At 38.6% G+C, this 26,127-nt stretch overlaps 1 protein-coding gene across 6 annotated transcripts in view; it reads right to left on the bottom strand.

Annotated features, from left to right (window-relative positions):
• HERC2 (HECT and RLD domain containing E3 ubiquitin protein ligase 2) overlaps positions 1 to 26,127 on the bottom strand; it is a 115,724-nt gene that overhangs the window by 6,358 nt on the left and 83,239 nt on the right. For 3 of the 6 annotated variants that reach the window (XM_069769971.1, XM_069769972.1, XM_069769973.1), the window contains exons 71-87: positions 25,434 to 25,541; positions 24,150 to 24,281; positions 23,477 to 23,635; positions 23,267 to 23,385; positions 22,783 to 22,908; positions 21,671 to 21,826; positions 21,411 to 21,526; positions 21,087 to 21,285; positions 19,647 to 19,861; positions 18,695 to 18,872; positions 16,844 to 17,005; positions 12,602 to 12,693; positions 11,556 to 11,695; positions 10,329 to 10,516; positions 9,458 to 9,655; positions 7,491 to 7,574; positions 187 to 328 (exon numbers count right to left, since the gene is read on the bottom strand). In XM_069769971.1, the coding sequence (XP_069626072.1) occupies positions 187 to 328; positions 7,491 to 7,574; positions 9,458 to 9,655; positions 10,329 to 10,516; positions 11,556 to 11,695; positions 12,602 to 12,693; positions 16,844 to 17,005; positions 18,695 to 18,872; positions 19,647 to 19,861; positions 21,087 to 21,285; positions 21,411 to 21,526; positions 21,671 to 21,826; positions 22,783 to 22,908; positions 23,267 to 23,385; positions 23,477 to 23,635; positions 24,150 to 24,281; positions 25,434 to 25,541 (2,514 nt within the window). Of the gene's footprint in view, positions 1 to 186; positions 329 to 362; positions 1,748 to 1,792; positions 4,216 to 7,490; positions 7,575 to 9,457; positions 9,656 to 10,328; positions 10,517 to 10,542; positions 11,220 to 11,555; positions 11,696 to 12,601; positions 12,694 to 16,843; positions 17,006 to 18,694; positions 18,873 to 19,646; positions 19,862 to 21,086; positions 21,286 to 21,410; positions 21,527 to 21,670; positions 21,827 to 22,782; positions 22,909 to 23,266; positions 23,386 to 23,476; positions 23,636 to 24,149; positions 24,282 to 25,433; positions 25,542 to 26,127 lie in introns of those variants that run through there. The other 3 variants (XM_069769975.1, XM_069769974.1, XM_069769976.1) reach the window with 3 other exon arrangements.

Genomic DNA, 26,127 nt, shown 5'->3' with positions numbered 1-26,127 from the left:
TTGAGGGTTTTTAATAAAATCTTTTTAAAAAGCTTTTTACTTCCTAACATTTTAAGCACCTTCCTCTGCCTACACACACAGTTTTCCTCTATCCTTTCCTTCCTTCAGGTCCTCCAAAAAAGTAAATCTGAAGAAAGCTGCAAGTTAAGCGCAAAATAGGGGGGTGGGGGTGGAGAATCCTCTTACCAACAAACTTGACTTTCCAAACACGATGAGGAAGCAGAAGGCTATCAGGGCTAAAGGAACTCATTTTAGCACACATCTGTCCAAACACTGACTTTGTACCATCAGGCCCAGCCAGTCCTCCTTTGCTCCTAGAACGTTTTACCTATTGAGTAAGCATATTATAGAAGTCACTGTAAGAATGCATTTCAGCTGGCATTGCTGTACCAATCAGACCATAAGATTAATGTTTATAAAATACGAATGTGTTCAGTGAAACATCTACAGAGGTCCACACTACACTATATCTTGTATATGTATGACACATACAGAAGAACAACCACATTTCAAATTACAGCACTACAGTATTTTTCAGTACCATCTAATATTCAGATATCACAGACTCCTATTACATATCCCAATCCTCTCCAGGAAGATGAAAGCACTTAAAATCTCAGTCTCTTAGGAGCCCGGAACTATTTCAGAATCATATGATGGTTGAGGTCGGAAGGGACCTCTGGAGATCGTCTGGCCCAACTCCCTTGCTCAAGCAGGGCCACCCAAAGCCAGTTGCCCACAACAAGTCAAGACAGCTTTCAAATATCTCCATGGATATACACTCCACAGCTTCCCTGGGCAACCTGTGCCAGTGCTCAGTCACCCTCACAGTAAAAAAAGTGTTTCCTGACGTTCAGAGGGAGCCTTCTGCGTTTCAGTTTGTGCCTGCTGCCTCTGGTCCTGCGACTGGGCACCACTTGAGTGAAGCTGGGCTCCATCTTCTTTGCACCTTCCCTTCAGACATTTATCTACTTTGATGAATTCCCCCTGAGCCTTTTCTTCTTGAGGCTAAACAGTCCCAGCTCTCTCAGCCTTTCCTCATAGGAGGGATGTTCCAGTCCCTTAATAATCTTTGTGGCCCTTCGCTGGACTCTCTCCAGTATGCCCATGTCTCTCTTGTACTAAGGAGCCCAGAACTAGACACAGTACTCCAGATGCTGAGTAGAGGTGAAGGATCACCTCCCTTGACCTGCTGGCAACCCTCCTCCTAATACAGCCCAGGACACCCATCAACCTTCTTTATTGCAAGGGTACATTGGTGGCTCATGTTCCACTTGGTGCCTTCCAGGACACCCAGGACCTTTTCTACAAAGCTGCTTTCCAGCTGGGTTACCCCCAGCAGGTACTGGTGCCTAGGGTTGTTCCTCCCCAGGTGCAGGACTTCGCACTTCTTGTTGAACTTCATAAGGTTCGTGTCAGCCCACCTCTCCAGCCTGTTGAGGTCCCTCTGGATGGCAGCATGACCCTCTGGTGTTATCAACTGCTCCTCCCAATTTCGTATCATCGGCAAACTTGCCAAGTGTACACTCTGCCCCATCATCTAGATTACTGATGAAGATGTTGACCAGGACTGGACCCACTGTTGACCCCTGAGGTACACTGCTAGTTCCTGGCCCCCAACTAGTCTTGATGCCACTGATCACCACCCTCTGGACCCAGCCATTCAGCCAGTTTTCAACCCACCTCACTGTCTGCTCATCCAGCTCACACTTTGTCAGCTTGTTTCTGATATAAAAATAGGACATACCTAAACATTAAGGAGAAAGAGTTACTGGTTCCAGGATAGGCTGCACTGCAACTTCTGCAATAGGTCCTATCTCTGTGACATAGCTGTTTAAACTGTCAGTGATTACTACGATTATCACCATTTATAAGCACTGCAAATGCCAGCACCTCTGTAACAGAAGAAATTTTTCAACTAATTCTTGGATTTGCACAAACATGAAAAACAGTATCTGGTTATCTAGACGCTTCCACTACATGTCCTGAACTGACCTGACAGTGCTGAATGATTGTTCTAGGTAATTTCTATAACCTGACATAGTCATAACTACTTGAGATAATCTTAATTCAAACACAGCTGACCGCAGTGATAATGATTTTTTTTTTTAAATTAATCTAAAAATTTGGAGGTTGATTAGGCCTTAGTAATTTTATTGTTAGAGCTGGAAACATGCAAAGACTATAGGCGTGTTCACTGCAGCTAGACAGAATGATTCTTACCAGTTCAGTTGACAACCCTCTGAGCTTTCTTCCCTAGATAAGGAATTTTATGTTCCCCGAACCACCAATATCTTACTTATCTTTAATTTCAAACAGTTCATCGTTCATCTGTCTCTACTCAGCATTATATCTGTTCATCTTTAAAGGAAAATGGAAAGACAGAGGAGTATCAATGATAAAATTTGTTGATACAAGTTTTCTTCCTCTATTTCTGAAGAAGCAGCCAATGCCTTGGTAAATTCAGTTTTTCTGGATTGCAATCTACTTATTTAATGCATCCTATCTCTACTCATACATCCAACTGTCAAATCTGGGTGAGTTTTTCATACATAAGACAGATCAGAGGCTGTGTTGCTGGCCAGAAAACTGAATACATGTTATTCTTATATTCATTAATGATAATATTTAAATATGCATCTATGATACTTACTAGGACCCTCTAAAAATGATTAAGCACTACTAAAATACACATGTATATACACACACAGATTATTGTGTTTCTTAGGCACCTACAGAAAAAGTGTATTTTAAGATATGATGAAGATCCATAAGAAATGGCATGCAAGGAAGATCTCATGTATTTTGCTGCAAGAAGTGCACACAAAGTGGATAAGAATACAAAAAGCATTTCACCAGTATAGAGAGGAAAGAAACTGAAAGTAAACAGAAGGCTGAAGAAACCCAAGATATGTTTTTTTTCCCTTGGTGTTCTGCAATTTATATTCTCAACCTGCCTTGACTGCAAAGGGACTCCTACAGTGCACATACTTCGCCAATATCCATGAGACTGTTCATTCAGAAATAACCCAGACTCATCCTGCTAATCTGTATTTGGTGCCACTCCAATCTACAGTGCATCTCAAAAACCAGTTGTTCTGATGCTGCATACTTCTGATGCTTTGGATAAAACATCCACCAGATTTCTTTCGGGTTTTATTGAAAGGCTGACACACTCAAGTCTTCCTCATGTATAATAAGTTCTGTATCAACACAAGCTGGTTTTAATTCAATGGATTTCTAAGAAATTTGGAGGCCCAATAAGTTTTAAGTTGAGAAATCACTTGAGTCTTCTCTTAAAAAGAGGAAAGTATGAGTAGGTCTATGAAAGCAGTAGTTGATTCACTGTTTTTTTCAAACCTCAGACCTAAAATACAAATTAATCAAGTGGCAATAAAAAGGCAAGCAATCCTGCCTGAACTGAATAGGGTGGCATGCACATGTGCTATTATACATTTAATTTAGTATTTATTTACTAGCAACACAGAATTTTCATTTAATCTGATCATTTAGATGCAGGAATGGTTACAATTTGACTTTAACAAAGCAATGTAAGAATACCATGAAGGGTTATTGGCATTTCTGCCAGCACCTTAATATATTGCTTGCTGACAAAGACAGATGCCCACATTAAAATTTATTAGGTTATTAGCAAAGAGTAAAACACTTCACTGAAAAACGGCAAAAATTCATACAAATATGTTTAGGCCACAATCCACCACAGGTGTTTTAGCTTTTTATTGTAGAGGTCTGGAGCACAGCATCTTGCTCATGTTTCCAAATCATCCCCCTTAGAGACACAGTAAGTATCCTGTGAAATCTATTTTACTGAATAGGCTGAACAGGGTCAGATATAACCCACACTGAATGCATGGCTTATTAAACACAGATTATGCAGCATCTCAAGTTTTTAAAATAAAGTTCCAACCTTATTGCTGATGTGATAACTTTTTAGCATAACAGAAGTTAATATGTTGATTAGAGCCCAAGAAGGATTTTCATAAAACAATCTGCCCTCAGAAGATACAAGCTTGTGGAAAACCAATTTTTCTTGGACAAGAGAGAAATGCAGCAGCTCAAAAGCAGGATGCAGTGAAGTGTGGAAGAATCAAGTTCAAGAACTTGCCTCAGTGAATAATCACTTATTGTGAGCAGCACTGTTACAACAAAGGGGGAGAGGCACTCAAAGTCAATCTGTAATCCGGTTAAAGCATTCTGAAGTGAAGACAATCAAAATTTAAGTTCTTTCTCTGAATCTGAAGAACAAAACTTTACATTCGTCTCAAGCAGCCTGAGAGTACCCACTGAAATCCTGGCCATCCTGTGGGACTCTCTCAAACCCACCAGAACTTGGGAAAAATGTAGTACATAAAGACATGCACTCAGAGACTAATAAAAAAGGTTTACAAAAAGATGACAACTTATTAGTTGGAATCAGCCGAGAAAGAGAATGTGTACTGTTAACACAGAAGATCTATGAAGAAAACAAACCCAATTCAAGGATATGTCATGAAATCACTCTCCAGAACAGGTCAGGAAGTATCAGTGTGATAATTACAAGAGCACAGACACAGCCTCACCTGTACCTTGAGGTTTCAGTTATCTATGCTCAAACTGAAATGCTACAGAAAAAATACAGTATAAAAAGATGAAGAGTAGAAAAAGACTATTCTACACAAGCAGACCAAAAAAGCTTAGCCTGATCAGTGTAGCAAAATGAAGGCTGTCATGAAATGAGTGTTCTTTAAAAGCACATTTGATAAGGGAGAAGACATAACCAGGAAGGAGGAATGTTACTTAAACTGAAGTATAACACTCACAAAATTACAAATACTTCGTTCACTGATATGCTGTGCCTACTTTAAGATCAGATCTTTTTTAATCATTATGCTAGTGAGATTTCTGTAACCCACATTTAATACGAAGTTCTAGTGAGGGGGAAGAAGCTATTCTTAAAGTGGCATTTCATGTATCCATACGTGTGACACTCCTCCCATAACAGTAGGGAATATTGAACCAGGGGATCTTTTGCAATATTACATTCCTGAAAGCAGACATTCTCCTTAATAACTGAAATCTGTTTCCCTTTTACAAAGAGGAAATTCCTTTCAACTACTATAATAATCTCTTTCATCTAAAGGCAAAGATATGATTTAACAGCATTGTGAATTTGTCTGCCTATAGGTTGTAACACACTGTCCATTTGACATCACATGAGCTACACTGGCACTTAAATACTAGGTAAGTCTGATCGGCTAGTAAGAGGGTCAGTAAGTAAACTTGAGCACTGGAGCCCTGCCTAGACATGTAACTGTTAGTTCACTTTCTGGCTCAGTCTTTGACTTCTACTGCGCCCTTCCAGAACAAGGCCCAGGTGCCGTTTTGAAACATTTCACTAAACAACCATTCCCCAAAAGTAATATGGATAAAACTGTGTCAAGTTTGGTTTCTTCTGCTATAACATAGTCCTCCAACAGTGTCCCAAACTGTCTCTGCGCATTCAAGCTTGCCCTCATGCTACACCTCAAAGCATAAAACATCTACCCTCAATTTTATACTATTGAACTACCAGACTGGCACTTGGGTGAGTTGCTGTACAGCCATCACATTGTATTCCACACACCTTGAGCAAAACAACTACATAAAACTACTATGACCTTCTATCACAAGGCTCCCAACAGAAAAGATCCAGGGCCAAGTAGCATGTAAAGTGAATGCGATCTACTCTAAAAGGAATCTGGTCCATGTAAAACTTGACCTCAGGACAAGGGAGTGATGTTTGGCTTGCTTTTACACTGCAAGTTAGACAGCTGTTTTGTCCAGTTCTGGTAATTCCAAAGAAACCACTGAACAACAAGGTAAGCTGAGGAAATATTTTAAAAAAACAAGTCAGCATCTGGAAAACAACTTTAAATTAAGCACTCATCTTTTTATTTTATACAAAGGAAGATGAAGTGAATTGACTGTACCACATAATATATAAACTGTAGGAGGAGTCTTCTGAAAGCAAAGGGATCTTAAAGCCTAGCTGCAGTTAAACCCACAACTGCAAGTAAGATGAAAATTATTAACATTGACAATTAGCTGTTTGAGACTAGGTAAAGCAGCTTTGAATCTTCAATTAAATATTATAAAGAATCAAACAGTTTAAGAATCCACATTTTCATTCTCTGCAAAAGCTAACTCAAGAAATTGTGACCCGTACTTGGTACTGTGTAATCAGGCCAGATTACGAACATGGTCTTTTTTAGCATTCACTTGGCTAAATCTAGGACAGACTTATGTTACAGCAATATTTCATTTCTCCCAGAACCTATAAAGAAGGGAAGCCCTGCAGCCACCAGTTCTTTTCTAGAGTTCAAGACAGACTGAAGTAACGAACTGGACTACAAGAGAAAGCCGATCTTAATTAACTCAACAGTAGAAGAAGAACACTAGGAAATGAGCCCAAAACCTACTCACTAGTTTCCTGCTTAAAGTTAAATACTTGCACTGCTTTATTGGCATTTCTGAATTCACACCTACACAAAAAGTAACAAGAACATCTCTGGCAATCTCTTCAGCTTCAACTTCCCAAATAATAACTAAAACAATACATTTTAATCACATAACATTTCCACAAGAAATTTTAAGTTCCCATAGAAAACGGCAAAGAAGCAGAAACAGAATCCAGCTACAACAGGATATACTTTTCTTCACTAAGAGAAAACTAATTAGTCAAAATTTTCAGAATTTCTCCATTCTAACCTTACAAAGAGTAGGTTTTCTTACTTTTTACAACATAAAAAGAAAAAAAACCCCAAACACCACTAAAGGAAAGAAATGCAAGAAGACTCAGGAGTCTAAGACCAGGCTTCAGTCCATTTAAACTAAAACAACATTTTACTATTCTATGTTACAGAAAGATCCATGGAAAAAAAGACATGTCTGGCCTAAGGCACAACATTACATTTTCTAACGTCAATAAGGAAAAAAGCCCTTTTGTATCAAAGAGATCTGCAATCAATATGACCACATGTGATGACCAGCAAAGAATGAGAGTTTATCAGCCTGATTTTTAATTCAAGGGCTTTTTTTCCCCCCCTTCCTGTTCTGTTATGAAAGCAACAGCTGAATAATTCATCTGACCGTTTGGAAAGGTAAGAAAGGCATCAGAATCACTACTCTCTTAAATTATCTAATGTAGTGAGTTTTGAAAAAGCAGTCCTTTGTCAAGCAGGACATACTTCGCTTATTAGAGTTTAAATCATTCACTTAATATTTCAGCTAGTGTCCCCCTCCCCCGAAACAGCTACCGTGCAGATGAAAACATACAAAAAAGAAAATCAGCAGCCCTTGCTGCATTCACTTTTTCATTGTTTGATTCTCTGATCAAAATTCAACTCTTCAGTACTCAGATACCAAACAGCCGACACAAAGGGACTTGGCAAATGTATAGCACCGTGGGCTAAACATACAGATACTAAAATCAAAACTTCAGCTTAAGATACCTGTATTCTGTTGAGCTCTACAACTGGCCCATGCTGACGATCTCTCACCATAGTTGCTTGCACAACTTTCCTGAAAGCTGCCTCCTAAAACAGTGAAACACAAAAAATTAAAATAGTGGCAAAACTGCAATCAAATAAGAAAGCGGCACATATCTCACAGATGAACACATACTTAGTATTAGAAAAAAAAAAAAAAAAAGACTCTTCAGCAGAATAAGAGAAACTGATCCTGCAATACTACCCTTCAGCAATTTCCTTCTGAGTACATCACAAAACACTAGAAAAGGCATAACACCTGAGTCTTTCTTTAGAAGAAATGGGAACAAGTATCAAATACTTTTGAAACACTGAAAATAAACAAAAGCAACAGAAGATAAAGCTGTGAGATGTTAGTTAAGGATCATGTTATTTGTGCTAATACAATTCAAGCTAGAAACAGTCAGGATACTAAACAAGTAAAGAAGAAAGTCTCTCCTGTATCACTCAAAACCATGGCTTGAAAGATTGTACTGCACCCAGATTCAGTTATTACTAAGCAACCAACATGCTGCTGAGTGCAGGTATAAATTAGTTTATACTGGAATAATATACGTATATGGAAAATAATTCATGTCAGAGAAAAACAATGAAAAAAGCCAAAGATGAGATCATCTTGCTATGGAAGGCAATAAATAAACAAATAAAAATAAACAAACTTTTCATGCAAATTCAAGTATCTGAAGTTCTCTCACTAAATATTTGGATCTAATTTTACACTGTCAGTTACAAGCAAGCTTTAACAAGATTTTTAAGTCTTTAGAATCTCTGAAGGTAAGCCTGACTTAAATGCCTAGATAAGAACATGGTCTCGCAACTTCTGGTGTCTGTGTTGAGACAGGCTTTTGACAATATGCCTGATATCACATTTTACCTTATATCTGAAGCCTTTCTGTAACTGTTCTGCAGACTCTTAAAGTAAATTACGTTGAATGTGCCTCCTGCACACCCATTCCTATACTTAACATCATATACCTAAAGACTCCCTATTAATAGCACTAACATATAAAAGTGTCATGAACAGAATAGCCATGATTTCCGTTTCCTTTTTTCCAGTTTAGGTTTTGATGAAAAATGCGTGGTCGCACATATTCTGCTGGATTGCTCTACTACACAATTTTACTGGAGCCTAGAGAAAGAGTCCTTGAGTCAATACATGCTAAGGAGTCTAGTTACAGGCCATGTGTCTTATTTAAGGACATAGAACAGCACTGCAGAGGGAAACCTAACTGTTTCTCTTTCTCCCAGCAGATTTTGTCTGTTTATATAAGGTTATAATTTTTTGTTAGACAAGTTACTATGACAGTGAGAAAATTCAGATCCAAAACTGATGGTCATACTGAAGGAAAGCCACGCTTTTAAAGGCTTTCAGTATCTTAAGTTTTGAATAGGTGTTGTAGCCTTGAAGCATTATAATTATCTAGACTTCCTCATAACTGATTTTACTTACAACTACAAAAATCTACTTTCTTTATTGATTTGAGATTGAACTCCTGTCTTCACTTTTACCCCAGTCTAAAACAAGTTTGTAGCTTCACAGAGCTTTGGATCAACTAGTAGATCACCTGATCATGACAACTGAAATACAAAAAGCAGACAATGACCATCTCATACCTATCTTACATTTTTTTCCTGGATAGCATCTACTGAATACTCTAGAAGAATTCCACTATACTACAGACTGAAGATTTACAGTGTAAAGTTATTTTCAAGATCAACACACAAAAGCACTATGATGAAGAACTGAGGAAAACATAATAAAAAGAACTCATTCATAAAGAAAGAAGTCTGCATAATCAGAATGCAAATATTTGATATACAGCTTACAGAACAAATTGAGATACATAGTTCTATGTTCTTCAGAAACAGTTTAAACAGTACATTTCACTTACAGTTACAAATCACTCCCTTAAAAACATTCTGATAAATACCTTTCCCTGTGATATCAGTATTCCCCGTAATGTGTCAAACCCAACTGAGGGTCCTTGACCAGTTTCATCAAGTCTTCCTTCAAGATCAAACATTGGAATGCAAGGACAGAAGAGTTCAGAAATGTGATGCAATAGCAGAAGCCTGTTTCTCAATGAAATGATGGGAATTTCCTGAAGATGATTGTACTCCATAGGAACCTATGATAAGGCAACAATATGTGAATGTAATCAAGAATTATTATATATTTTATTTTATTAAACAGAACAACAATTTATAAGATTGTAAGTAAATTTGTATTAGAAATTCAGATATTTGCTTATTCACACTCTCAAAACTTAATACACGGAGTTCAGTTGTTTATAAAAGATACTAAAAGTATCCATCTAAACTGAAACAAGCATTAGAAACATGACAGTAGACTATTCTTGCTATTCCATATTTTACAATTCTCTTTATCCATAAACAGACAAATTTTACATCCTATCATCACTACACCCAGTCATTATAGCTGAAAGACAGAATATTCAAAAAACAACCTTCTCAATGTAAAGCAAGCAATGAAGAACTCCCTTGGAAGGCCTAAGATTTTCATAGCTGGAATACAGAATTAAAATTCTTGCCAATTTGCAAACTGAGCTACTGTTCTGCATTGGATTAACAACTGAATGAAGAGGCTTTCTCACCTCAGAAAACTGGAATCCTTCTTTGGAAGTATAGAAGTAAAACAAAGTAACTGGCTCAAACTCCAAGCCAAATCAAAGCACACTGAGCTTATGCAGGGATTTAGAAAGGAAATATGTCTACTGAAAGACCAGCAATAAGCATACTAAGTATGTTCAAAATCTGAATGCAATAAGCCAGAACTATTACCTGTGTGGGGAGCTTGCCAGCATTAGCAGGTTTACTGGTTGACCAAGCTAAAGTATGAGCTGAGCCACAGGCTACTCTGTTGATCTTTTTACCCTGAAGTGCTGCAACCAAGCGTGGTCTTTGGATGGCATTAGTTGTTCCGTCTCCAAGCTGCCCTTCATCATTATCTCCCCATGTATACACTTCTCCTAAACCAGTAAAAATAATTAATTGTTCTGAAGCTAAGATAGAAGCTTTTTGCCTTTTTTTTTTTTACTAGCATTTATAAATCATTTAACTGAATGAGACCTTGGACTGTAATCAAGATTTCTAGGACTGATAACCATCCTGAAATCCGCTATCTAGCGCAGATAAATCTTGAGTGACAGAGTTAGGCCCATGGTCTATGTAGAGCAGCTAGTGTAAGATGCATTTATTTCCTCATAGTTTGTATAACTTAAAAATTCTGTTCCAAAATAGGAGGAAACAGTGGAGCAGAAGAATAAAAACAGATACACCAGAAACAGCCTGTATTTGATAGTTTCATATCAAAAACTGTTGATATTAAAAAAAGAATTAGAAAAGGCTTAACATTTTTTATGAGATGAAAGAAAAGATCTTATAATAGTTGTATTACTAGAGAGGACATTAAAATGGGTGCTTACTGTTGCAAGATAATTGGAAAATACTTTTAAAATAGTAACCTTGTTTCTGACCATTTATTTTCTGCAGCTATATCCTATTTCACCAGCACCTATAAAACACTCAGTTATTGTGCACACTTGTTAATTACATGTGGGAGTGAGTCTCCTGCAAAGAATATTCAGTATCTCAACCTGCTCTGTAAAAAGCAACATTGTTTGTGCAGTGCTTCATTTAGCAAGATAAACACCTCCTCAGGCTCAGAAGACCCTGAAAAGAAAGCCAAAATCATTCATTCTACTGCTTGATCAATCTGTAATTACTTTTAGAGCTCTCTATTTTTCTTTGACCATCAGCATTTATGAAACAAACTCTTTATTTTTTATTAATTAAAAACCTTCAATTGGTTTTATGTGATCATTTTAAATCAACGACATGCTTTCGGCTAAAGAAATATGCTACATCTGCAAACACAAAATACGTTTATGCACATAGAGGACCAGCGTTTTTAGCAAGGACAACCTACCAACAGCTGACTGAAAAATAAAAGTTTCATTTTTTCCAAATTCAGTACTGAGAACTAAGTAAATTATTTTATTTTTATACCATCTTCAGTGCAGCAAACACAGTGCAAAGACCCAGTAGCAATTGCAATGACTTTCTTTCCTTGCAGTCCCTGCACTTGTCGTGGTCTTCTAACATGGTCATCAGATCCATGGCCTAACCGATGATAATCTCCTTTGCCCCTGCACAGAGAAGATAAAACATTTCAAAACTGTGTTTTAATTGTGGAAAAAAACAGAACAACAGACTGTGTCTGGTATTTGATCTATAGATATATTTATAAACAGTTCAATACCAAAATATTCTCCAAATATTCGACATTAATCATCCTTAGCTCATATGACATGGATGTGATTCTGCTGATAGAGTGAAAAATCTTAAACCTCCAACATGCTGTTCCTACTCATTCTGTGCAGGTCCTTTTACCCCTTTTGCAGGGGATTGTTTGGGGTTTTTTCCTCTGAAAAGGGTCAAGTATTAGAAGCATTCATCTGCAAAAACAGTATGTTTACTGACCTCAGAGACTGGAACTTTGTACAGTTTAAGGGTATCTCCAATGCCATGCACACAAGCCGGCAGAATGATGTTGGGAAGGTATTTTGCTTAGTCTTTTTAAACACTTAAGTTTAGTAATTTAAACTACAAAACTTGGAATGGCATAGAAAGATTAAAACAATGAACTAAAATCAAATTCTCAGACTACAGCCACCACAAGCTAGACACAATTTTGATAATATATGAGAGTTATTTATGCTATCATCTTCCACCCCGCACGACACTTCAGGCTTATACTTCTACCAACCTCCTTGAACTTCTGCACCTTGCAGTGGTCAATACCTGGAATGACAACTCTGTGCTTAGGTCTCCAAAACAAAATGCTTTGATTTTACATTCAAATAGCACTACAAAATGTTCCCCAAAGTGGTAGATTTTATTACTAATCAAGACAGAGGAACTCAAAAAAGTTTGGGTTTAGGGGTTTTTTTGGGGGGTGGAGGCACAGAATCAAGATGGTGAAGGCAGTATAACACCTGCTGCAGACAAGGTTACATCTAACACTGTCAAAATAACTAATACAAAATACTTACCATGTATATACTGCTCCAGATTTGGTAAGAGCCACAGAAAATTGTGATCCACATTCTACTTTAACTACTCCAAGGCCTGTGAGGGAATCAATCTAGGAAAATAGTATCAAATGAAATTGAAATTAATTAAGGAGGCTATAGCTTCATAGATTGCGCTGTCTTAAGTAAAATATAATGTGCAAGTGTGTAAGTGTCTATAAGTATATTTATAAATTGTGTATGTAGATCATTTAGCAGAATTCTAGTCCTTTTATCTTTCTACCATTTACTACTTAAACATTATAAAGAAGCTTAGATTTGGCAAACTGTTGAAGATCATCTCTAGCATGTTTTACCAATAGTTACTCAGCAATTGCCCCTTCGTAGAAACGGTAAGGCTCTGTCTCCATATACTCAACATTAATCATCCCCTGCTCGTATGACATGAATGTGATTCTGCTGACATAGCAAAAATATTTAAACCTCCAATACACTCTTCCCATTTATTCTGTGTAGGTCTTTATGCCATTTCACCATCAATCCTATGGGACTGATGATTGATGAAACATCAGTGGAATTTTGGGTTTTTTGATTATGGGGAGGTTTACACGGCACCAGGCTTGCTGGCAACAGATGGAGTCCAGCTATCGCAAAGGGGGAAAAGGATCCTTGCTCATGAGATGGCAGGGCTCAGAGAGGGCTTTAAACTAGGTTTGAAGGGGAAAGGGGATAAACCTAGGTGCACCAGAGATGAGCCTGGGGGCAGCATGCCAGCGTTGGGGGTGGATGCGATAGCTCAGCTTAAGTGCATCTATGCCAATGCACACAGCACAGGCAATAAACAGGAGGAGCTGGAAGCCATCGTGCAGCAGGATAGATATGTCTTAAGTCACCATCACAGAAACATGGTGGGACGACTCCCATGACTGGAGTGCTGCAATGGATGGCTATAAGCTCTTCAGAAGGGATAGGCAAGGTAGAAGAGGTGGTGGGGTGGCTCTCTATGTTAGGGAGTGTTTTGATTGTACAGAACTACACGATTGTGATGACAAGGTTGAGTGCTTATGGGTAAGGATGAGAGGGAAGGCCAACAAGGCAGATATTGTGCTGGGAGTCTGTTATAGACCACCCAACCAGGCTGAAGAGACGGATGAATTGTTCTACAAGCAGCTGGCAGTAGTCTCAGAATCGTGTGCCCTTGTTGTCATGGGGGACTTCAACTTTCCAGACATCTGCTGGAAATACAACACGGCAGAGAGTAAGCAGTCTAGAAGGTTCCTGGAGTGTGTGGAAGATAACTGCCTGACACAGCTGGTAAGTAAGCCAACCAGGGGAGGAGCCTTGCTAGACCTACTGTTTACAAACAGGGAAGCACCGGTGGGAGGTGCGATGGTCGGAGGCTGTCTCAGGCTTAGTGACCATGAAATGATAGAATTCTCAATTTTTGGTGAGGCAAGGAAGGTGGTCAGCAAAACCACCACTATGGACTTCTGGAGGGCAAACTTTGGCCTTTTCAGGACACTGGTTGGAAGAGTCCCTTGGGAGACAGTCCTGAAGGGCAAAGGGGTCCAGGAAGGATGGACATTCTTTGAAAAGGAAATCTTAATGGCTCAGGACTAGGCTATTCCCATGCACCACAAGATGAACCACCAAGGAAGACAAAATGGCCTGGCTGAACAGGGATCTTTTGCTAGGACTCAAGAAAAAAAAGGGGAGTTCATCATCTCTGGAAGAAAGGGTGGGCAACTCAGGAGGAGTACAGGGATCTTGTTAGGTCACGCAGAGAGAAAATTAGAAAGGCAAAAGCTCAGCTAGGGGACGACAAAAAATGCTTTTACAAATACAGTAAAAAGAATCCCAAGGAGAATATCCTTTAATGGATACAGAAGGGAACACTGCCACCAGAGATGAGGAAAAGGCTGAGGTACCTAATGCCGCCTTTGCCTCAGTCTTCCAATAGTGAGACCAGTTATCCTCAGGGTACTCTGCCCCTGAGCTGGAAGGCAAGGACGAAGACCAGAATATACCCCCCTTAATCTAGGAGGAAATAGTGACCTACTATGCCATCTGGACACTCATGAATCTATGCGAACAGATGGGATCCATCCATGAGTACCGAGGGAGCTGGCAGAGGTGCTTGCCAAGCCACTCTCCATCATTTATCAGCAATTCTGTCCAATGGGGGAGGTCCCAGACGACTGGAGGCTTGCCAGTGTGACACCCACTTACAAGAAGGGTCAGAAGGAGGATGTGGGGAACTACAGGCCTGTCAGCTTGACCTCGCTACCAGGAAAGATTATGGAACAGTTTGTCTTGAGTGCGCTCACATGGCACGTGCGGGACAACCAGGGGATCAGGCCCAGTCAGCATGGGTTCATGAAAGGCAGGTCCTGCTTGACCAACCTGATCTCCTTCTATGACCAGGTGTCCCGTCTAGTGGATGAGGGAAAGGCTGTGGATGTTGTCTACCTGGACTTCAGTAAGGCCTTTGACACTGTCTCTCACAGCACGCTCCTTAAGAAACTGGTGGCTCATGGCTTAGAGAGGTGCACTCTTCACTGGGTAAAAAACTGGCTGGATGGACAAGCCCAGAGAGTTGTGGTGAATGGAGTTAAATCCAGTTAGTGGCTGGTCACAAGTGGTGTTCCCCAGGGCTCAGTATTGGGGCCAGTTCTCTAATATCTTTATCAATGATCTGGATGAGGGGATCAAGTGCACCCTCAGTAAGTTTGCAGATGACACCAAGTTGGGAGGCAGGGTTGATCTGCTCGAGGGCAGGAAGGCTCTACAGAGGGATCTGGACAGGCTGGATCGATGGGCCGAGGCCAACTGTATGAGGTTCAACAAGGCCAAGTGCCGGGTCCTGCACTTGGGTCACAACAACCCCACGCAGCGCTACAGGCTTGGGGAAGAGGGGCTGGAAAGCTGCCCAGCGGAGAAAGACCTGGGGGTGCTGGTTGACAGCGGCTGAATATGAGCCAGCAGTGTGCCCAGGTGGCCAAGAAGGCCAACGGCATCCTGGCCTGTATCAGAAATAGTGTGGCCAGCAGGAGCAGGGAGGTGATCGTCCCCCTGTACTCAGCACTGGTGAAGCTGCACCTCAAGTCCTGTGTTCAGTTTTGGGCCCCTCACTGCAGGAAAGACATGGAGGTGCTGGAGCGTGTCCAGAGAAGGGAAACTGGGTTGGTGAGGGGCCTGGAGCACAAGTCTGATGAGGAGCGGCTGAGGGAACTGGGGTTGATTGGTCTGGAGAAGAGGAGGCTGAGGGGAGACCTTATCGCTCCCTACAGCTACCTGAAAGGAGGGTGTGGTGAGGTGGGCACTGGTCTCTTCCGTCAGGTGGCTGGAGACAGGATGAGAGGAAATGGCCTCAAGTTGTGGCAGCGGAGGTTTAGGTTGGATATTAGGAAAAATTTCTTTACTGAAAGGGTTGTCAGACATTGGAACAGGCTGCCCAGGGAAGTGGTTGAGTCATCATCCCTGGAGGTATTCAAAGAGCACATAGACAAGGCACTTCAGGACATGGCTTAGTGGGCATCGCTGATGGTTGGACTCGATGATCTTAAAGGTCTTTTCCAACCTAAATGATTCTATAATTCTATGTTACATCATGCAATAAAAACCTGTTACTTGGGACAGGCTGGTAGACTTTGTCGATTTGGAAACAGAATGGGGACACCTGTATCCAGGTAATAAAGCGTGATTCTGGACTGAGAATCTAAAATCCACTGTGCATAGGTATACACAGTGACACTCACATACATTTCTCAAACACAAACCATGTTCATCTTCATAACAAGTGCTGGAATTCAAATTAGATGGCTACATGGATTTCATTTGTAACATATGAAGAAATTCCAAGTCAACGATGCATTCACATGAAAGGTTTAATATAAAGTAAGATTACTTTTTAATCAATACTCCTTTCTGGAATGAAGTTATGACTTAAGCAGTACTATGGAAATTTATTAACACAAGGAAATACGAAGATTTCTTGCAAAATATAATGTTTTGACAGGAACCAAAATTAAAATGAGAAATATTGCTGGAACCAGCAATGTTCTCCAAAGAAAAAAACCTTCAAGTGCAACTTTAACAGTCAGCACAAAATTTAAAGGCCTACAGACTTTGGTCTTAAGAACAATCAGAAGAATCCCGATGTCCCAGTATGGGTGGAAGTTTGCACTTATTGGCAAATCTGTCTTCAGCGTTCTCCACCAACCTTATGGTTTCTAAAGCAATGACAAAATTTCATTCAAATACCTTCATTGGTACTTTACAGCCATCACTGCCTCCTCTCCCAAGTTTTCCATAATCTCCATCACCCCAGGACCAGACTGTATCATCATCAGTCAGGCACAATGTCTGTGCATCTCCACTGCCACAGGCTATGTCAATCACACGGTAGCCCTGGAGAGCTTCCACCTGTAAAGAAATAACCCATTTTTGTTCAGAGTAAAAGACTCAGTCATTTAGTTTCAGAAAAGATGACAAACCCTACTTGGAGAGGTGCTTCACTGGAACTACAAGTCAGAAACACCACAAGAACAAGCAAATGAAGGCAACTCAAAGGGCTTCGCTGTTTTCAAACCAGCAAAATGAAAACTATGTATTTAAAATACTGGATTATTCTTTTTAATTGGTGAACTAGTTCAATTTTTTTGACCTAAAAAGTCAGGGAAAACAATTCAAACAAAACACGTAAGGTTATCAAAGACTATATTCTGTTGAAATAATTTCAGGCTCTCTGGATGAGTATTGCATAAAGTAAAAAAAAAAAAAGTCTTATTTTCAAATACTCTTTCACTAGTTTATACAGTCTTCTAGCACTTGCATCAGAAGCTGAATTTAATCAACATCTTTTGAAATGCTGCCATCTAGTGATGAAGTGTGGGATCTGGAGTCACAAAGTAAAAGGATGTTGACCCACATATATATCACATCCTCCCCATCCTCACCCTACTTGAAATAGATTGTAGGTAGCACAATCCATCATCCAAAGCAGCATAGAACTTCACATACTTAAACTCATCTACAGATTATCTATTTTCATACTAACCGAGAACATGTAAGGGCAAAATATGTATAAAGATATATAGGATAGGTGGGCAGACCTTGTTTTTTGGGGGACAAGGAAATGAGAACATCTGGATACAGGTGATAAGGTCCCAAAGTGGACTAAGAATGCATGATGCATTGTCCCACAAATTCAAGCACTGAAAAAAAGTTAATGCTTGCACGAACAGAAACATATGCACAGAGCTCTGAATAAAAGTAACAAACATTCAGTTTGATTCAACTAATATAATCTTACCTTTTGCTGTATTTTCAGCAAGAGAACACAGATAGCAAAATGAACTCTCATTTCAAAGGCAGGGCAGTTTTCTTAATACCACTACTCTAACTTAAACTCTTACAGTCTAGTTCACAGGAGTACAAAGGTCTGAATTACAACTCGTCAGCTGATCAGTATACTCATTTTTCCTACATTGCATACTGTCAAAGTTCTCAAATTTACCACTTAAGAATCAAATGGAAATAGCTATCTTCTTCGTGAATAATTGCTTAACTCAAATTTCTTTAGCAAATAGCAATTAAATGCTACATAATTACTTAGGTTAAATTCTTATTAACTTAGTATATACTTCAGTAACATCTCAGTATTCAATCATGAGAATTAAGAGTGTAATTATTACATCAGGAAGAAAAGCAGTTTGCAAGTGACCAAGTGGCTATCACTATAATCACTGGTATATTTTCCAGGAAGTAAACAATGAGGGGACCCAGTAGACAAGGAGCTCACTTGTTACTTTCAGTGCAAACTACTCCTGTGAAGGGGTGGAATTTACTTACTGGGGGGGATTCAGGGTTTTCTTTAAGACTTCTCTAAAACAAAATCCTTATAAGCTGTTTAGTGACCTCTAGAGAAGTTTTGCAGCTCCACTTTCACTTTATTCTTCCAATCCATTCCTGTCTTCTAAAGCAACTGTTCGTTTCTTACAAATTCATGCCATCATTTTGCCCTTTCGTTCTTTATATGCAGAAATGCAAAAGATTACAAATCAGAAGGTAAGAACTGGACTAAGTCTGCATAAAACTCCAAAGATTTCTTACCAGTTTAGGTTTCAGCTGATCCTCACTATCTCCATGCCCAAGGCGTCCATATCTTCCCTTTCCCCATGTAAAAAGGTCTCCTGCAGCTGTAATACACGCGCTGTGTGCTCCCCCAGCAGCAATGTCAACCACTTCTATACCTCTCAGAGATTCAATTACACGAGGACGATCACAAGGGCTGAAATGAAAATACTTGTCTTTACAAAACTTTTAAACCATTCAGGTTCACCAACGTATTGAGAGAGGTTTTTAAAATGAGTACAAGGACCTAAAATAACTGAGTATTTGCTTTTGCTCCAGTTTAATATCCTAAAGATTTATGTTTAATTAGTCATTCAGAAATATTTTTAGACGCCTATAAAAGCTAGAAATATTTTACCATATATTATACTACAGCATTACAGGTAAGCTGAAACTACAAAGCCACTTCCATTAAAATCCAAAGCTAAGCATTTACTCTGGAAAATTAGTCCAATTTAAGATACATTATCAAAATTTCTAGCATAAAATGCACTGTTGCCCCCCATGGACTTCAGCATTCCTTTTTCTTTTTTCTTTCTTTTTGGATCAGACCATTGTTATGTCTAACACAACAGAACTTTTCCTTTAACGTAGGCAACAATGCACATGGAGATCAGAAGCACAATGGCAGTTTTGCTCCTTAAAGTGCCTTGAAGTTCCACATAACTACAAGACAGATCCCAAAGGAAATCCACTGGGCTTTAGCACCCACAGATATGTTAGAACACAATATCTAATTACAGAAATCAGAGTAACTGTTTATCTGAAAAATACTTTGTAGTTCTCCAATTTAAAAACGTACATTTTGACATCACTACTTAACACTGACTTCTACATATAGGCAGTACTCATACAACATTTCAAATACATAGCAACTATAATAGGTATCCATTCATAGTTTTTAAAAATAACATTTCAAAGTATTACTTACCTGCGATTTCCATGACCAAGTTTACCATCTTCTGCTTCACCCCAAGAATAAACTTCTCCCTCAGAAGACAATGCCAAACAGTGCTTTCCTCCTGAGTTCACTGCAACTTTCTTTATAAACACATGTTGAATGGATTCCAGTAAAGTTGGAGTAGAAACTGACTCTGTTCCTCCAATTCCAAGCCTTCCACCTGCTCCATATCCAGTGGCATACAACTTTAAAGTGAAGAATAAAATTTAATTTTGTTTGCCTTTTGAAGAACATTCACTACAGCTGTAGAGAAGAATTCTTAATGAGTGTATACTAGAATACAGTTAAAGGAAAGCCTGAAAAAAAACAGTTTCTTACATGCCTCTATACCCTCTTCTGGAAAACAAGAAATATTTTTTAAAATTTCAGAAAGGTTTGTGAAAATACAGCTACATTCAAGTCAATATGAACTGTCACTGACTTAACAGATTTAATTTTAAATGCTAAGGCTGATTTTGTAAAAGTGTCAAGAAACCATAGCTTTGCGTGATAACATTACAAAATCATCTGTCACCTGTGTCTTTCAAGCAGCACTAGTTTTCTTTCTTCTGTGAAATATACACACCTAAACACAGTTGCTTCTTCCCCTTCCACAACATAAATACAGTTTTAAGTACTGCTTTTCACTCTCTTTTTGTCTATCTGAAAGTAATTTCTCTCAACAGAATGATGTCAAGCAATGACATTAATCTGTCCCTCGCCCTTCTGTGAATCGTTAACAAGGATGATACTGACTGCTGAGGAATCATTACAGTATGTCACTAGGTGAACGTTACTGTTATAAAAAGCTCTACCTAAAATTCTCGATCACATCCTTAACACAAAGCTGCCATCTGTATCAAAATAAGACTTTTTCAAATTTGTAAACTACTTTTTTTTTTTCTCCTACACCTTACATTAAACCTCTGCATGGCATGCCTTTTCACTCGGGATTTAAGCATCTGCAAATTAGATCGTGCAATATCTAATATCTAGTGAGTTGACATTTAGCCAACTGTGAACAGTCTCAGATTCCAATTACACCTCTCCCCACCAGAGAGACATAAACACCACCACATTTTACTGTCTGTCCTGTTGTATGGGACTCTGTGAGGACGTTACTTGTATTCAGCTTTGTTTTCCAAGATCTGATCACAGTTTTGAATTGAGAATTAAAATACATGTCTTGTTTCACACATTTAATGCTATAGTACACGGAATTCCTAGACTGCACTGGTGGAGTTGGTATAGTTCAGTTTCTTTAAAAAAATAAAATGAAATAAAACAAAACTACTACTACCAGTAATAATAATTTAAAAAAAAAAAAAAATCTGTGCTATGCACATCATTTTTTATTTAGCCAAACCCCTTATGACTGAGGATGAAATATTTCGAGAGAGTCTAACAAACAATTTTTTGTTGTACCCTTACTTTCCCATCAGCAGTCACTGCAAACAGAGTCTGTTCACCACCAATTAACTGCACTGGTCTAAGCGTAGCAAGAGCTTCACATGGAGTTGGGACTTTGACTTTTGCCCCTTCAATCCCACCAAGTTGTCCTCTGTGATTATGACCCCAACCATAAATAGTTCCACTGCCTCCAGCTGAAAGTGTCCAATCATCGGGTCGTCTGCAGAAAACACAAAACAAACAAAATGTTAAGAGCTTTTAAGAAGTCATTAAAAAAATGCAGTTTCTCATTGTACAACAACAAAGCATCACAAGACCAAACCGATGACAGTTGAAAGAAATAACCTGTTCATCCACTGGACAAGCTGCTCATCCTGTTCTCTCTTAAAGACATCATGGCACTCATGAAGAACATCCATATTTTCATTATCTGCCATTAATTCTCGGATTTTCTTTGCTACCTGTAAAAGATTTTGGATTAAACATTATTCAAACTGCCAGTTACTCCTACCACAGTTGGCATAAAATACTTGAAACTCAGTGTATCTTTTTAAATTAAACACTTTCATATGTTCCATGAACCATTTAAAATATTCCTGCAGTACCTCATCAAGGAAAAGGCGAGGTAATGGTGTCCTTTTATCAAGAGCCACAGCAACCCTGGATGCCATACAGTATCTCCTGAACCAGGCCCATTTGTGTGTCTCTGCACAGCAAGGGAGAGTGTCCAACTCCAGATCACAAGCAAGAGCCACAAGCACCTGCAGACAATCAAAAAACATTTTAGAGATATATGAAAAAGTGTAATAAAAAGTAATATGTGTTTGATGTAGTTGAACAGCTCATAGACCAGTAGGGCCTGAATACAGTCTCAAAGATATGTAAAGTGCAAGGGACATTAAGAGTCATCTTCATTACCCTCATTGATAGGGCAGCATCGAGTGTACCCACACTGTCTCACATGGTTATGTATCTAATTTCCTCTTCCAATCCAGAAGTTTTCACAAACCCCCTGTGAAAAACACTTATAGATTAAATAACTTTTCTATACCAAATACCACATGCTGAACTTTTTACCTTCCATTTCTAAATGAAGTCTGCTTCCTACAATTAAATCAATTTTCAATTCACTTACAATTTGATTCAATTTCAAATCAATGCTACTAATGAAGATTGTGAACAATGGATTACTTCTTCCCCGTATGAACTTTTACATATTTTAAGACTTTCTTTTCATTAAGATAAGCAAGTCCTCTTGGTTTCACTTTGACTACATGGGAGGCTTTTTTTAGCCTTTTATTTTTGTTGCTCTTCTCTAGACTTCCTCAGCTTGTTTATTTTTACTTTGAAGTACAGGGTCCAAAACTGAATAGCCTTCCTTTTAAGACATTCTTACTTGTTCCAATTAGATGTAAATAAAAACTTCAGAGTATTTAAATAAACAAACAGAAATATACAACACTCCTGTTAGGACAACTCAAAAATCACTTATCAAAAAGTGTAGTCTACTGTACTTCCAAGATGTTTTTCTAACCTATCTGCCTCTGCCTAGCTAAGTATTCCTTATTCTTTATTTGTATATTTTATTCACCTTTTAAAAGTAGTATTCTGATTTTGTCAGAAAGTGTTTCAGATACAGGACTAGGTGAGCTTACCATGTCTCAGAAAAAAATCCAGAGCTGTACTAATGAATTCTTTACTGATTGTACCCCATTACCTTAAAGAAAGGGCTGTGGAGCAATTGTTTGCCACCTCTCACAATGGGGTCTTCATAATCAAACTGTCGCTGCAAAGCTTCTGGAAGACCTTTGACCAAAGCAGCTAAAGCACTCCCTGTGAAACTCTAGAGAAACCACAGAACTAGAAAGTTAGTCTTACTGTATGTATTACAAAAAGTACATTGTTTAGATGACCACAAGAAAACATTAATAACTCCCCAAACTACAGGTAGCTATGTGAAGTATCACTTCCGTCCATTTCCTAATACAAAACCATATCTATACAGCATTGGAATTAGCCATTTTTTTCTAAAATGCAGTACCTTTACAGACTTGCAGACCTGTGCAAGAAGGCTATTCATGTGCACATTTCCTATTTTGCCATTAACAACAAAAACGTTGTACATCAGGGCTAGCATTTTAACACTTCACATATATCTTAATGTGAAAAATGTGAAGAGGAGAGCACCACTGCCTTCTTACCAAAGCTCGTGTTTCTCCATCATTATCCCCTAGAATCCGGTTGATGTTAATAGACTGGCCAAACTCTGTTGTGAGCAGTTTCCGTAGTCTCTGCAAGGCCCACATTCTGTGGCCAGCAGCTAAGGAAACATGAGCACACAAAGAACATAATTACTTAAAACAATCATTTTAACTTCAAACAAAGAGACTTAATTTTAAGACTACACCTACCTAAGGCACTCAGTTGAGCACAAGCTGCAAGAGAAGCTGCCAAACGAGGAACTATACTCCTGTTGGAAGCAAAATTTAAGCGAAAATCCAACAAACACGTAACCAAATCCATTGAGGGACATGAAAGAATGCAACGATCTGAGAGAAGGTCTTTAGGGCCTGCAAGAAACAAAAAGCAAAACAACAGCAAAAAAAAAGGTGGGGAAGATTTGTCCTCAGACTGAAATAAGAACAGAACATAGGCAGGATTTCGCTGACCAAACACAGCAATCTAGAGTGCCAGTCTGCATCCGAGTTGGTCCATTCCACCTCCTTTTGAAGGGATTGGAAGAGGCAGTTTCTTGACATAATTCACCTAACTCCAAAACAGATGCATTAATAGTAATAGTAAAAAAAAAATTTCAGATTAATTATGCCTCAAAAGTATCCTCTCTTCACTGATGAAGAGGCCAACTAGAGTGATTACAAAATATTTTTCTCTCTTCCCTATGTACAAGTGCACCTCTCAGGACTTTGTTGAAATGTTTCCTAAGTATGAATGAAAATGTTTTCTTAGTATGAATGCAAAAGAACTATTGAACTTTGGCATGTAAATATCATGCAATAAATGCAACTGTAAAAATCAGACAAGTAGATCTACTCTCTTGCCCTTCTGTCATATATGATACCTTACCTGCAGCTGGCATGATAGGGTAAACAGTGAATCGCCATCCCCATCCATTCACAGAGCCATCACTGATGAACTTCCACTTTAGTTCATCCCCTGGAATTCGCAATTCACTAGACCAATCTGACCACTCACGACCTGTTACAGCAGGCAATATGAACATATTCATCTATATTGTCTGAGGCAATATGCAAGCCACTCATCAATAGCAACTTCCCTCCATGGTTATATGTTATAAACATCACAAACTCATTCAAGAAAAAAAAAAAAGCTACGTAAAGCACATGAACGTAACTATGAAATTGTTACATTAATAAAACTTAAGTCTTAAACAGTTCAATTAGCACCGCTAACAAATACCCTCAGTACTTTTAATACCACATTCAAAAGACAATGATGAGATCTTACTAAAATCTATTGTCCTTTTTTCAAATTACCTTTTCATATCACAAAAATATATAACATATACATTAAATAAAGCTTTACAGCTTTTTCCAACCAGGAATCCAATCAGAAATATCTCAGTAATGAAACACATGTGCATCTGAAACAGTATGGAGAAAAATGGGTCAACAGTAAAAGCCCACACCATGACTGCTCAGAAATGTTAAGCACAGGCAGTAACCACCAAGACCCTTGCACATGATGTCATATATGGGTAGGTTCAATGTAACATCTGATGAGTTTAAAAATATTCCTCTAAAATCTACTGCAAATTAATAGTGCTCAAAAATGAAATCTGACTTAACAGGATAAAAGATGTGAAGATTTCATGTAGTGTCACATATATAGGCCAGGTTAGAAAACAGAAAGAAAGCATCTAGCTATTATTTTGGGCATTCGACAGCAGAAGAGCATTTGTCGTGACTGTATGAAAGCTTAAAGTACTGCAAATATTACCTGAAAAAGAAAACAAAGCTAACAAAAGAAGTAACCTTTTCCGATTATGTTCCAGTTTGTTAAAATATACTTTGATTATACAGAAATTCACACACGTTGGCAGGGGTGCCAAACACTGAATTTTTACACTCTAACTGCTCTTAGGAAGAGCATGATGACATGCTCTGCTGAGAGATTCTCTATATTCAGAGTTGCAAGATCACTTACATGTCTGTGTCTAGATCCCACATATTTTTTAGTTTAAAACAAGAGTATCAGTTCACACAGCTTTTCATCTTTTTTTATTGGCATACCCCTCACATTAAGTCAGACACAGGCAGTGGTACATTTCATTCAGCATTTAACAGTAAATCACACAAGAGGTTTTTGAAAAGCACTAGTTCGCATAACCTGATCGGACGGAAACAATTCTGTTGACACCATCCATTATGGTGAGTGGATCGTGACGCCGCTCTGTAGAACACTGGCGATCAAATTCTACCCTCAGTCCCTCAGCACCTAAACAGCAACAAAGAGTTTACGCATTTCTACAGAGCAATCAATACCGTGAACAAATGCAGTATTTTAGAAATCCACATGAAATCAAACAGTTGTTTGGAAGCCACAGAACTCATCAATAAAAATAACTTCCCTTGGTTTAAAGATATTATTTGTCTGGAATTTCTTCTCTTTGAAAGGCTTACATCATAGCAAGCTCAGATGAGTAGGGGCTAGCAGACAGAAGACTATATTTAGAACGTTCCAAACTCAAGTTGCAACAGACAAAAAAATGTCTATTTACAGTTAAGGCAAATAGCTCTTTGTTGCCCGTACCTTTTGATAAGTACGAGGTAACATCTGAAGGAAGCACTAAATGAAAAGACAGTGTTAAAACAAAAAAGTATTTCCCTAATGCCCAAGACTAGAAGACAGGTGTTCAATTACTGACCCTGAAAAAGACTCAGTCCTTCTCAGCTTTGTAACTGAACAGAAAAGAGCAATGATACACAACTGCAGCCACAGCCAAGGAACCCAAAAATGCATATATAAAAGTGTTTCAAGAAATACTTTATTATTATGACAGGACGCATAACATGGCTTTAAA

The sequence above is a fragment of the Haliaeetus albicilla genome, chromosome 25 (assembly GCF_947461875.1).
Source record: "Haliaeetus albicilla chromosome 25, bHalAlb1.1, whole genome shotgun sequence".
In the NCBI taxonomy this organism is placed as follows: domain Eukaryota; kingdom Metazoa; phylum Chordata; class Aves; order Accipitriformes; family Accipitridae; genus Haliaeetus; species Haliaeetus albicilla.
The sequence above is the reverse complement of the archived record's forward strand: the minus strand, read 5'-3'. Positions and strand labels throughout refer to the sequence as shown.